At 44.9% G+C, this 13,999-nt stretch overlaps 2 protein-coding genes and 1 non-coding gene across 4 annotated transcripts in view; 1 reads left to right on the top strand and 2 right to left on the bottom strand.

Moving 5' to 3' along the window:
* Nucleotides 1-649: 649 nt before the first annotated feature.
* Nucleotides 650-1,153, top strand: GTSF1L (gametocyte specific factor 1 like). Its single transcript, XM_047068104.1, has one exon. The coding sequence runs from the start codon at nucleotides 650-652 to the stop codon at nucleotides 1,151-1,153; it is 504 nt and encodes a 167-aa protein (XP_046924060.1).
* Nucleotides 1,154-3,018: 1,865 nt separating this feature from the next.
* Nucleotides 3,019-3,143, bottom strand: LOC124504477 (small nucleolar RNA SNORA28). Its single transcript, XR_006960450.1, has one exon. It is a non-coding gene; the product is annotated as a small nucleolar RNA SNORA28 (small nucleolar RNA).
* Nucleotides 3,144-12,275: 9,132 nt separating this feature from the next.
* The window catches only part of MYBL2 (MYB proto-oncogene like 2), a 39,109-nt gene continuing 37,385 nt past the window's right edge, over nucleotides 12,276-13,999 (bottom strand). For both annotated transcript variants that reach the window (XM_047069404.1, XM_047069403.1), the window contains exon 14: nucleotides 12,276-12,641. In XM_047069404.1, the coding sequence (XP_046925360.1) occupies nucleotides 12,429-12,641 (213 nt within the window). In that variant the 3' untranslated portion in view covers nucleotides 12,276-12,428. The remainder of the gene's footprint in view (nucleotides 12,642-13,999) is intronic.

The following is a 13,999-nucleotide window of genomic DNA, read 5'->3' on the forward strand; positions in this document are numbered from 1 at the left end:
AACCCTGGGGGAAATGGAAAGAATTTTTTTTAAACTGTCTATCTAAAATTAGGGAGGAAGAGAGAAAAAAATCAACCAAAGAATAGGTCAGGAAGCACAATATAATAGATTTAAACTCAAATATATCAGGAATTACATTAAACATACAAGTTTAGAAACAGTTAAATGACAAAAGACACGTCACCAGCAATTGTGAATGGCAGCTTTCCCCAAAGCTACCCCACCTCTTGAAAGCGATGGACAAGTGGCCTTTCACTGATGACTCCAGCTGCCCATTGTGACCATTCACGACTGCTCCCTGACATCACACAGTGTACCTCTAGCAATCAAGCGGAGCTGGCATGTACCCTCTTCACCTTCCTGTGGGGCTGCTGTGGTGTTCTGGCTCTCGCATGTGCTTTATACGGTTCTTCTGTGTAACTCTGCTCTCTGTGCAGCTGCCCCCAACAGTTCCTTGTCCCTTTCCTAACCCACCACTTGTGGTTGCAGAGCACCGGAAACATGAGTTGTTAAGACCTTGGCCAACAGAGTTCTAAGGGCCAACTCTGGGCAGAGGACAGCTCCATCCTCCTTACCAAGGGCTCTTCCAACAGGGACGTTTCATTTTGAATCTGGGAAGTGAGCTACTCTGCCTCAAGAACAGTTTCTCATGGAGCCAGAAGCCTTAGAAATTTGCCCTTACAACCCGCACCACCGAGTCCCACTCAGCAGATTTCAGTACCACCTGGCATCCTGCAGGAGAAAGAACCCCAAGAAAGCCAAAAAGATGGCCAGCTGCAAATACAACGCCTGCCACGTGGTCCCCATCAAAAAGCTGGAGGAGCACGAGGCTGCCTGTGTCAGCAGAAGCACAATGGAGGAAGAGGACAGCCTGTGCCCCCTGAAAGTTAGCCTTCCAAGTTCAGAGCAGAGTGGAAATCTCCCTCCAGAGCGCCCCTGGCTCCCCAGTTCTGACGTCTGGAATGTCGACAGCACTAACTGCCATCCCGTGTTTGTCCTTAAAACTTTTGTTCCCCAGAAGCTTGTTTGCGAAAGTGACATAAGAGAGTCAGAGAGAGAGAGAGGCCCATTCCCCAAGACTGACCACCCCCCAGAAGACTCTCAGACCAGGAGGATAAACCACCAGCAGCAGAAAGGAGAGCTTGCCTCTTAAATGCCAGAAAGGAGATGCAACTCACCAGAATAAAAGTGCGAAGTGAGCCACCTGGGACACCTCGTTTTTCATGAAGCAGTTGGTAAAGATCTAAAGGCTGGCGGGACATTCTGCTGGCAAAGATGGGGCAAACAGGCACTTTCGTAACATTGGTGAGAAGGTAAACTGATAAATCTCTGCGGAGGGCAATTTGACAGAAGCTGTAAAAATGACCAGTGTGCTCTGCTTCGATGGAGCAATTCTACTTCTAGGAATGCATCCTGTAAATATATTCACACTTGCAGAAGAAGAAGTGAGTGCAAGGTTACCCACTGCCATGTTATTTGTAGCAGTAAAGGTCAGTCAGAAATGATCCAAATACTTCTTGCGAGAGGGTTTGATTAAATGAATTACGGTGCAGCCATATACAGAAATAGTATGCTGCCATGAGAAAGGGTGAGGCAGCGCTTTCAATACTGGCTTAGAAAGGCTAAAACGTAGTGTTTAACTCAGACACCAGCAAGCATTTTCTCTAAAAGGCCAGAGAGCAAACAAAAAAGGCCAGAGGCTTTATAAACCACATGTTCTCTGTCACAGCTATTCAGCTCTGCCTTAGTGGCATGGAAGCAGCCACAAACAATATGTAAACAAATAAATATAGGTTCCAATAAAGCTATTTATAGAAACTCGTAACAGGCTAGATTTGGCCTGTGGGACATAGTTTGCCAACTCCTGGTTTAACTGATAAAAGCCAAGTCCAGAACATTCTGTATATTATGCTACCATTTTTGCCCAGTTGTAAGAAAGAACATATGCATGTATGGGCTTATATTTGCATAACATTTCTCTCAAGGATACACTAGAACAGCGGTCCACCTACAAAGCATACAATGTCTAACTGATCCCTCACAGAAAAAGCTTGTTAGTCTCTTCCCTAGAAACTTACCAGCTCTCGGGGCAGCTGGGGGCTCATTTGGTTAAGTGTCTGACTCCTGATCTCTGCTCAGGTCATGATCTCACTGTCTGTGAGATCAAGCCCCATGTGAGGCCCTGTGCTCATAGCACAGAGCCTGCTTGGTGTTCTCTTTCTCCTCTCTCCTCCCTGACTCGCACTCTCTGTCTCTCAAAATAAATAAATACACTTAAAAAAATCTTTAAAAAAAAAAGAAAGAAAATGATCAGCTCTCTCCAGGGAAGGCAACTGGGTGACGGAAAGTCAGGGGAGAGAGACTTTAGTCTACAGACACTTTAGTACCTTTTATTTTTTTTTTCTACGTAGAAAAAAAAAAAAAGGAAGTAAAAGTTTAATTCTGTGGTTTATATTACACCTCATTGTGTCTCATGAACATTTAAAACCCTGTCCCCTTTTGCTTCGGAACCCTCCCCTCAGAAAACCATACACTAACCCAATGCTACCTCCAATTCTAAGAGGATTCACAGATCGAATTCATCTACTGTTATTTCATATGTAAGAAATTCATGCTAAGAATGGAATGTCTCAGGGGCGCCTGGGTGGCCTAGTTGATTAAGTGTCAGACTTCAGCTCAGGTCATCATCTCATAGTTCATGAGCTCAAGCCCTACATCAGGCTCTCTACTGTCAGCACAGAGCCTGCTTAGGATCCTCTGTCCCTCTGTACTCACCCCCTCTGCCCCTGCCCCACTTGCACTCTCTATCTCTCTCAAAATAAATAAGTAACTTAAAAAAAAAAAAAAAGGAATGTCCCCAAACAGTAGAGGTATTAACTGTTAGGGAAGATTGAAATGAAGTGGGATGCCTCAGAAGACCATGTAGTTTGTGAAGGTGGGTACTCCCGACCCTCTTTTTCCTCCCTCATGAGTCTGTACAAGGGCGTATCTCAAGTGCACTTTAGCGACAGCTGCAACACTGTTTAAGTATATGCAACAGCTGATCTCATGGGGAGAAAACACCTGAATAGGTTAAACCTTCTTGCTATAGCAAGTTCATATTGTGTTAGACAATTTCAATCATCTGCCATGGAGCACTGCCTGCAACCAACCCTTCAGTACCTTTTACATGTGAATACATGTGAATATACTATCTGGTAAAAATTAAAATACACATTTTTTAAAACAGTGAAAGACTTAAGTCTTTTGTAAGTTTTTCAGGAGGAAATCTTAACTGCTAAGTTATTTCTAAGTAATCATAACTTTGCCAACCCTGGGCCTCTCAATTCTTTCTACAAAGTGGGAAATAAAGATTTCTTCTTGCGAAAACAAGAAGAAGAAGAAGAAGGGGAAGGGGAGGAAGAAGAAGAAGAAGAAGAAGAAGAAGAAGAAGAAGAAGAAGAAGGAGGAGGAGAAGAAGAAGGGGAAGGGGAAGGGGAAGGGGAAGGGGAAGGGGAAGGGGAAGGGGAAGAAGAAGAAGAAGAAAGAGGAAGTTGTTCTAGTTGTTGCCCCTAGAAAGTCTGTAAAGTGTATGAATTAGAGAATGGACATACAGAAAGCAGATGAAATAAGAAGGTCATGTGTAGGGCATATATCTGTAAACTACTGGCCACCAGGACCAAGAAAAAGAAAAAAGTAATTTGGTTTGGGTGTGAATGAAACAAATTGGTCATGAATTAATCATTCTTGATGCCGAGTGATAGATAAATTTTACTATTCTCTCCATTTGATATAAATTTGAAGTCTTCCATACTAAAAATATTTTTAAATACACATACATATACTAAAATGCAATGTGGGATCCCAGATTGGATCCTGGAAAAGAAAAAGACGAGTGGAAAAACTGGTAAAATCCAAATAAAGTCTGTAGTTACTAGAATTGTACTAATGTGAATTTCTTAGTTTTGCTAAATGTACCACATGCTCTCGTTAAGATGTTAACACTAGGGAAAGCTGGTGAAGAATATATGGGAATTCTTTGTACTGTCTTTGCAAATTTTCTGTGAATCTAAAATGATTTCAAAACAAAAAAAGTAAATACACTGAGCAAAGAGCAACACAATAGCCAGGACTGAAGCCCAGCCACACTTCTTACTAATGTTAGGCCTCAGGGATACCCTAGGATTCTGTTTCCTCATCCGCAAGGTAGGGATGACAAACTCCTGGGACTGTGGGGAAGATTAAGGGATGACATGCAGGATTATCAGGACAGTGTCTAGCACGTAGAAAGCTCCTGACTAATGCTACCTACTAGTAGCAGAAATGGTGGTATTATTCAGCAAAAAGAATATGTAATGGGCTAAGAGAAACAAGATGAGTAAGTAAACTTATAAAATATGTACACAAAGTTAATCAACTGAGAAAATCATCAATTTTGCATTTAAACTGATAAAAACAAAACTTCTCAATGAAAATAGGTCAGGAAAGTGGCACCTGATTGGCTCAGTCAGTTAAGCATCAGACTTTAGCTCAGGTTATGATCTCACGGTTTGTGGGTTCAAGCCCTGAATCGGGCTCTGTGCTCGGAGCCTGGAGCCTGCTTCAGATTCTGTGTGTGTGTCCCTCTCTCTACCCCTCGTCTGCTCCATTCTGTCTCTCTCTCTCTCAAAAATAAACATTAAAACTTTTTTATAAAAAGAAGAAAAAAAATAGGCCAGAAAAGGACATTGCTCAGGACAGAAGCAATAACAGATATGCATATTAAAATTTTTTAATAGCATCTAAAATAAGAGAAATTTTTTTTATATGATTCAAACCAGGCAAGAGAAGAAAACAGACCAGGATATTACAGAAAACTTTATAAATTTGGGGTGCTTGGGTGGCTCAGTCAGTAAAGCATCCAACTATGGCATAGGTCCTGATCTCATGGTTTGAGAGTTTGAGCCCCGCATCAGGTTCTGCACTGACAGCACTGAGCCTGCTTCGGATCCTCTGTCTCACATTTTCTCTGCTCCTCCTCTGCTCTCATGTGTACTCTATTTCAAAAAAACCTTTAAAAAAAACTTACAAATCCAACAGAGAAAAGAAAGGGGAGGAGGTGCCTGGGTGACTCAGTCAGTTGAGCATCTGAGTCTTGATTTTGGCTCAGGTCATGATGTCACAGTTCGTGATTTCGAGCCCCGCACTGGGCTCTGCACTGACAGTGCCGAATCTACTTGAGATTCTGTCTCCCTCTCTCTCTGCCCCTCCCCTGCTTACTTCTATCTCTCTCTCAAAATAAATAAAAATAAACTTAAAATAGAAAAAAAGAAAAGGTGGAAACAATAGTGAAAACACAAAATATAATGGTAGAAATCAACCCAGATGTCAATAATCATATAAATGAAAATAGACTTAGCCCTCCTATTTAAAAACATTCCATTTACTTCTCTAAATCAAATACATGTCTATTCTGAGCAGTACTAACCAATACCTTTAAGCCAAAGATAGAGGCAAATACGTGAAATGTATGCTGCTACCACCACCCCCCATGCATATAACAGACATAACTAACCAATCAGAGCACATTTTCCTGAGCCTGGACAATAGCTTCAGAATCTTTCTCAACACAACACTCCAGGCTGCCATTACACAGAGGACAGAAGTCAGCTCTATCTTAACAGAGCTCCCTGCAGGCAATTCCCCAGCTGGCCAGTGACCCTCATGGCCTGACTTGAAGTGTTTCAGGAAAGTAAGGAATACAAGGGCTTAAGAAAAACTCCTGCCTGGACATCAGGGAAGAAAGACCAGGCAAGAAAGGTATGACTGTTCTAAATTCCTGGGCTGGATCTCAGCCAGCTAGCTGTTCCCTCCCCTCAGTCTTCATTCCTTGCCTCTACTGGGCCAGTCTCCAGAGAACACTGGCTGCAAAGCACACTTTTACTGAGACCATCATAAAAACATTTGTTAGCAGTAATAGTGACCATAGCAAGCTAGTGCTGGGCTGGACCTGTGGCTGAATCAGAGAGGAGAGCCCATGGCTGGGGAAAAGCACTCACGAGCCCTGGGCAGTAGACAAGCTTCCAGGTTCATGTAGAGGATTCCTGGCAAATGGGGAGCCTAGCAGCAGAGCTGTGTCCTAGGGCAGAGGGGGCTCTGGCATGGCAGAGGGAGGAGGAAAGAAAGGGGAGCTACATTGGAGCCAGGCGCCTTGTAGATATTGTTTTATTAAGGCCTGGCCACAACACAGAGGGGCAACTATTTCTATTTCCAATATACAGACGTGAGAAAGGAGTCTCAGAGAAGCTAAATAACCTGCACTGGTTCACAAAGCTTGTAAGTGGCCTGATGAATTTAAACCCATCCCCAGCAATTCCACTCCTAGAAAGGCATAAACCAGAAATGTGTACATGAGCTCACCAAAAGGTTAGGACAAGCTGTTCATAACAGTTCTATTTATAATAGCCAATCCAGAGACTTTCCCCATGCCTTTCACAAGAATGAGCAAATTGTGCAGAAGCCATATAATGGAACACTATATAGTCATGAGAGTAAACAAATTGTAACTACCCACATCAACATGGGTAAATATTTTGTAATAGGAAATTTGGTTTATACAATGTTTAACAAAAAAAAAAAAAAAAAAGGCAAGCGGCACCTGGGTGGTTCAGTCAGTTGAATGGCAGCTCTTCATTTCAGCAGAAGTTGAGGTCATGCCCCACATTGAGCTCCATGCTGAGATTGGAGCCTGCTTTAGATTCTCTCTCTCCCTCTGTGCCTCTCCCCCGCTCATACCTCTCTCTCTCAAATAAAAAATAATAATAATAATAAAAGTAAAGTAAAAATAAAAGCTTCAAGAGACAAAACAGGGTCAACTGGCTGGCTCAGTCTGTACAGCATTTGACTCTTGATCTTGGGGTTGTACGTTTGAGCCCCATATTGGGGGTAGAGATTACTTAAAAATAAAATATTTAAAAATAAATAAATAAAAATAAAATATTAAAAAGGCAAAACAGAGAGCACTTAGCTGGCTCAGCAGGTTAAGCACCCAACTTCAGCTCAGGTCATGATCTCACCATCTGTGAGTTTGAGCCCCGCCCCGTGTCAGGCTCTGTGCCAACAGTTCAGAGCCTGAAGCCTGCTTCACATTCTGTGTCTCCCCCTCTCTCTGCCCCTTCCCCACTCACACTCCGTCTCTCTCTCTCAAAAATAAAAACAGGGGCGTCTGGGTGGCTCGGTCAGTTAAGTGTCTGACTTCGGCTCAGGTCATGATCTCATGGTTTGTGAGTTCAAGCCCCATGTCGGGCTCTGTGCTGACAGCTCAGAGCCTGGAGCCTGCTTCAGATTCTGTGTCTCCCCATCTCTCAGCCCCTCCCCTGCTCATGCTCTGTCTCCCTCTGTCTCTCAATAATAAATAAGTGTTAAAAAATAAAAAATAAAATAAAAACATTAAAAAAAATTTTTTAAGATAAAACAAGGGCACCTGGCTGGCTCAGTCAGTTTAGCAGTCCATTAGCACAGAGCTGATTTTGGATCCTCTGTCCCCCTCTCTCTGTGCTTCTCCCCCACTTAGGCACACTTGCTCTCTCAAAAATATAAAAATAAAACATTTTTTAAAAAGGCAAAATAATCTATGGTGCTTAAGGTCAGGGTGATGGTTACCCTTGGCAGGATGGAAAGGGGAGTTTCTGGGGTGCTTGTCATGTTCTATCTCTCGATGTGGGTGCTGGTTACATGACTGTGTTTACTTTGTGAAGATTCATCCAGCTGTAGACTTGGGATTTGTGTACTTGTCTGTCTGTTGAACTTTTATGGAAAGTCTTTAAAAACTGAACCCATACCTAATGCTCTCCTGCACCACACTGCTTCTCTGGCTGATAACTATGAAACAAGTGATGACACAGAACAGGGCACACTAAAGTGCGAGCCTGCAAGTGAAGAGTGGCTCAAGTCATGCCCCAGCCCCTAGCTGGTAACTTCCCCTTGGAGCACTCCACTGAAGCATGGATACGAACTCCTCCTCTGCACGGTTTCTTAAGCATGAGAAAGGAATGAGAAAGCATTTTGTAGTAGCATCGCTAAGAGCCCGTATTTTCTAAGCCCCAGATGTGTGCCAGTGTTCTCTCCAGCCCCTTCAACAATGTGAAAGGTTAAGGATTCTCCCCATTTTATCACGAGGATGCCAAGGCTCAGAGCAGGAAAGAAACATAGCCAGTAACAGCCAGGCTGGGATTCACATCTAGGTCTGTCTGATCCAAAGTCAGAAGAGCCCTGGAAAGCTTGCCCCATGTCCTAGGGAATAATCAAGACACAGGCACAGTCACATGGCTCTGGCTTCTAGAACCCTTCATCCCACTCATTTCCAGTCCAGTTCTGGGAACTCCAGGTCTCCTAAGTTCCTCCTCCACCCAGCTGCGCCCCGGGTGCACTATTTTCTAGGGCTTTCTAGTGAACACAAGTCTACCTTGTGTATCAGCTAGTTGTCATATAATGATTCTGAGTAACAAACCACCCCAACATTCAGCTGCTTGAAACAACATTCTTACCATGCATCATTTGGAGGTTGACTAATCTAGGTTTACAAAAAGCAGACAAAAAACCAGGATATTGGACATGTAAACAATAGGATTAGCATGTGTCAAAAATGGGACACTGCCCTCAATGCCTGAAGACTATACATTCTTTTCAGACTCGTGAGGAACACTTACAAAATTGATTGTATGCTTGATCATAAAGTAAGTTTCAACAAATTTCAAAGACTTGAAACCACAGAGACTATGTTCTCTGACCACAGGACAATTAAGATAGAAATCAACACTAAAAAAATGACAAAGCTTCCCCTACCCCTCTGGTCCCAGCTTCCCAAGGCCTTTCTCACTGCCACACCACTTCATGGCAGAATGAGACATTTACTGAGCACCTACTGGATACCAGGCCAGGCTGCTCACTGGGCAGGGGGCAGGGACTCTTTCCCAGAGAGGGGACAAACATATTCTCAATTGTGCCTTTCTGAAGATGCACTTGCGACTCAGGCTTTACACCAGTCCTTGTCAGACTGTTCCATTTGGTGCATACTTTAACCTAGATACCTATAGGGCAGCCTTAATTAACATACACGTAAAACACCTTCATCCTGACCAGCTGAGACCACTGGTCTACATCAGTGAAAAGTTTCATTCTTAGCTCAGATTGAAACTCAGCTTTAATTACTTTATTAACTTATTATTAAGTAGGCTCCACACCCAGCATGGAGCCCATTGCAAGGCTTGAACTCACAACCATGAAATGAAGATCTGAGCTGGGATGAAGAGTCAGATGCTTAACCATCTAAGCCACCCAGGTGCCCCAATCAGCTTTAATCACTTTAAAACACATATGGCCTAAGGTGGAAACATAAACTCCATCTTTAGGGGAGGCTGAATCACTGTCATTTCTAAATCAGAGACTTGGTGACCTATGGAAACAGGACAGATTGATTCATGCTAGGGTCTGCTGAGAAAATGGCTAATTCTGGCAGTCAGGCTCTCAAGCTCATCCTGGCCTATCAAATACCTTTCCTGGGTCTCCAATTTCCCCACAAACCAGCTCCCAATGCACCTTAGTTATTCCTATTTGATATTACTAAGGGGAGGATTTTTTTCTCTAAAGAATCCTTTTCTTCACAATTGGTGTCCAACAATGGAGCTGGCTGATAAGTAATAAAGCCACCTCTCCCAATCAGTGGAGGTGTTCAAGCAAAGGTCAGACAACTGCTTGATGAGGATGCTGGAGAGAAGGCCTGAAAAACAGAAAAATGCTTCAAGGACTTTTCCAAGACCTAAAAAAACTTATTTGGCCCACTTTACCTGCTGCTGCAAAAACACTAATGGCCACCAGGTGGTGACAGAGTCACACCATCATTGCAAAAGCTCTAAGAGCCCAGCACACAGCTTTTCCTGGAAGTACCAAAAACCTAAGTGAAACAAAATATAAACAACTAAAATTAAAAATAGGATTACCAAGGCACCTGGGCAGCTCAGTTGATTAAGCGTCCAACTTCAGCTCAGGTCATGATCTCATGCTTAGCAAGTTCAAGCCCCACAACGGGCTCTGTGCTGACAGTTCAGAGCCCTAGAGCCTGCATCAGATTCTGTCTTCCTCTCTCTGCCTCTCCCCTGCTTGCACTTTGTCTCTCAAAAATAAATAAACATTAAAAAAAAAAAATTAGGGGAGCCTGGGTGGCTCAGTCAGTTAAGTGTCTGACTTCAGCTCAGGTCATGATCTTGCAGTTCATGAGTTTGAACCCCACATCGCGTTCTGTGCTCACAACTCAGAGCCTGCAGTCTGCTTTGGATCCTATGTCTTCCTCTCTCTCTGCCCCTCCCCTGCTCGTGCTCCCTCTCTCTCTCTCTCTCTCTCAAAAATAAACACTAAAAAAATTGTAATTAAAAAAAAAAAAAAGAATTACCATATGATCCATCAATCCCACTTCTGGGTATACAGCCAAAAGGACTGAAAACAGGATCTCGAGATATCTGCACACCCATGTTGACAGCCTTATTCACAACTGACAAGAGGTGGAAGCAACCTTGTGTCCATTCACAGAAAGATGAATGGGTAAGTAAAATGTGGTCTATACATGCAGCAGAATATTATTCAGCCTTAAAAAGGAAAATTCTGGGGTGCCTGTGTGGCTCAGTTGGCTAGGCATCCAACTTCGGCTCAGGTCATGATTTTGAGTCCGGTTCGTGAGTCCAAGCACTGGTGGTGCGGAGCCTGCCTAGGATTCTCTCTCACCCTCTCTCTCCCTGCCCCTTCCCCAAGTGTGCTCTCTCTCTCAAAAAAAATAATAAACTTAAAAAGAATTTTTTAAAAAGGAAGGAAATTCTGATACAAACTACAACAGGGATGAACCTTGATATTATGTGAAGTTAAATCAGCTATCACAAAACAATATGATTCTACTTTATACAAGATACTTAAGAGTAGTCAAATTCATAGAAATGGAAGGTAGAATGGTGGTTTCCAGAGACTGGGGGAGGGGGAAATGAGGAGTTAATGGGTCCAGTTTCAACTTCAGAAGCTGAAAAAATTCTAGATATCTGTTGCATGACAATGTGCATATAGTTAACATGGTTGAACTGTATACTTAGGAAAGGTTAAGATGGTAAACTTTGTTATGTTTTAAACCACAATAAAAAGGGAACAAAACTGAGTCTGGCACGTAGAAGGGATCTGTGATTATCAGTCATGAGCAGAGACTGTGTATCAGGCCTTCAGAGTCAGTTTAATCTCTGGGCACTCCAGCACAGGTGACGATGGAGGACATGGTCCAGCCTGGGACAGGGAAGCCTGGGACAGGGAAGCATCTGGGAAAAGGTGGGGTATGACTCTGGGAAGGACCTCTAGTGGCTGGAATGGAAGAAGTGGGGGACTCTCAAGATACACATACAACTCTCAGACACAGACACTTTTTGGTCAGGCCCTATGGTCACATAGCAGAAAGTCAGATCTTTTGTTGGTCTTGGCAAGAGGACAACCCCATCTCAAGTAGTCCAACATGAGATCCTTAGCTCATGAATGCCCAACAATGGCCACAGCATCACTGATCCCTCCTGGTTTTCATATTCATTCAACAAATATTTGTTGAGCACCTCCTATGTGCCAGTCACTAATCAGTGCTGGGGATAAAGCCGTGAACATGGCTGGTATCATCCCTGCTCCCTTGGATATTACATGCAAATGGGAGAGTCAATAATGTACAATAAGCCAGTACAATACAGGTGTAACTGCAACTAGACAGGCCCTTCCCAAGAGGATGTCCCACTGCCTGAGAATCAGGGGCAGGTGGAAGGGGTCCAGGGAGCTATCACCCTGGAAACCACATGGCCAGGGCTGGCCTGAATCTGCCAAGACTGAGTTCTTAGAGTGAGTGAAACTCTAGGAGATGTTGTAGAGACCCAGAAGAAGACAAGATAGCAATGGCCCCAGATATCTCACTGATTTTGATCAACTGAATGATTAGTACCATTGATGCCTACTACCCAAAGTGCAGTCCCCAACTCAGCATCACCTGGAAACTCATTAGAAACCCAAGCCCTGCCTGAAAAGCCTCCTGGACCAAAGTCTGCCTTTTAACAGGATCCTACTGTGATTCAGGTGCATGGCAGAATCTGGGAAGCATTTCATTATACCGTTAGTGGTGGTCACCTCTGAGGAAAATGAGGGTGTATCGATGAGAGGGAACTTCTGCATTCTAGTTTATACACTTCTATGTCACTTGAATTTCATGTGAGGCTTTTAAAAATAAAAAATAGGCAAAAACGTATTAAAACATCTTAGAAGACAATTCCCTTTATTAAAGGGGAGATATAAAATGCAAATAAATGTTGCACGACATATCTCAAACATCATACAGACGCCCTGTAGCTAAACGTCAGTCCCCGCGGCGTCGCGCAATGTCCACCTGCCCCTCTCCTCCCAGGGGGCGCCTAGCCTGCTCCCGAACCCCAGCAGCAACCTCGAGCTGAGAACACCATTTTCGCATTCGGAGTTCTTCGTGACTGCCATACGGGCTGCTCACTGCCACGCCTTGCTCTTCCACCCTGGTGCTGGTCCAGCCCGGGCTTGAACTCTCGGCTGTGGCCTCCCGCTCCGTGAGTGCCAGGACACCTGACCAACGTCTGCTGACTGTGCAACAGCGCCTGTATCAACAAACCACCCCCAAATTTAGTGGCACTTAAAACAATACCGATTTCCTATTTCTCAAGAGTCCGTGATCAGCCGAGCAGTTCCGGACTGGGTCAGATCAGGTGAGGCTGGATGGCTTAGGATGTGCTCGCTCATGCGCCTGGAGTCACCTGGTCATTCCCGCCTCTCTCAGCAGGCTTTCCCACAATCCCTCACGCGGCAATCAGGGGCTTCCCATTGGGCTTCGTAAGTCACGTGACGCGTGCAGGGGCGTGGCTGCCAGAAGCAGTAATTTTTAGAGGGCAGTTGCCAGAATCCTCTCCCACAGCCTCTGTTCCTCTGACCCCGTCTCCTTCACCTCCATGCCATGTGAGCCAGCAGATACTGAGCCACCATCTGGATCTTGTCAGGACACTCAGCCTCTGCCATCCTAATTGAATCCCGCCTTTCCCTCCCACCTGTCTTCTGCCCTACTCCCTCCCTGAAGTCAGGTACCCGGCACCTCAGCACCTCATCATCACTCCCTCTTGCTTGTCGCACTGGCCTAGGAAACACTGGGCCCTGAATCAACCCGGTTGACCAAGTTCCCCAGGCCAGCCAGGGGCTGCAGACCCCACTGGAGCAATGTGTGCTCCCACACTTCCAATCAAACCGCAAGGCGCCCTCAGCACCGACCCTGGTAAACCAGTCCCCGCGGCCCACGTGGTGACCCCACGGTGGCCAGAGGCTGCATCTGGCCTCCTCACCCAAGCCTCCCTTTCCTCCTAGCAGGCAGCCTGGCCCCCATGCCATTCATGTTTCCCCTGCTTTCTTTCTTCAAAGCCCTTTGGCTTGGGGCGCCTGGGTGGCTCAGTCGGTTGAGCGTCCGACTTCGGCTCAGGTCATGATCTCGCGGTCCATGGGTTCGAGCCCCGCGTCAGGCTCTGTGCTGACCGCTCAGAGCCTGGAGCCTGTTTCGGATTCTGTGTCTCCCTCTCTCTCTGACCCTCCCCTGTTCATGCTTGCTCTCTCTCTCTGTCTCAAGAATAAATAAACGTTAAAAAAAAAAAAAAAAAAAAAAAAAAAAGCCCTTTGGCTTGTGTACAGATATTGGCTTATGCCCTCTCTAGAATCTAAGCCCTGTGAGAATAAGGTTGTTTGGAAGCGTCTTGGCGTTTATTCTTGTATCCTCAGCACCAGGCACACGGGGGACACTCGATGCCTGTTCACTTACTGCATGAAGCAGAGAACAGCTCCAGTGCAGAGTTCGCCAGAGGTGGCAAGTTAACATGTCTGCAATTAGCAGGGAGCCTCAGGACAGGCCCTGGGCATAGGTGGACGAGGCAGCCGGGAGCAGGCACTGTGAGAAAGCCCCTGGTGGGTTGTAGGCCAG

The sequence above is a fragment of the Lynx rufus genome, unplaced genomic scaffold (assembly GCF_022079265.1).
Source record: "Lynx rufus isolate CCGP_SWC_20201006 ecotype Redwood Valley unplaced genomic scaffold, mLynRuf1.p SCAF_8, whole genome shotgun sequence".
NCBI classification, from domain to species: domain Eukaryota; kingdom Metazoa; phylum Chordata; class Mammalia; order Carnivora; family Felidae; genus Lynx; species Lynx rufus.

Coding starts and splice junctions, on each gene's coding strand:
- GTSF1L (XM_047068104.1), top strand. CDS start 650: ATGGAGCCAGAAGCCTTAGAAATTTGCCCTTACAACCCGCACCACCGA.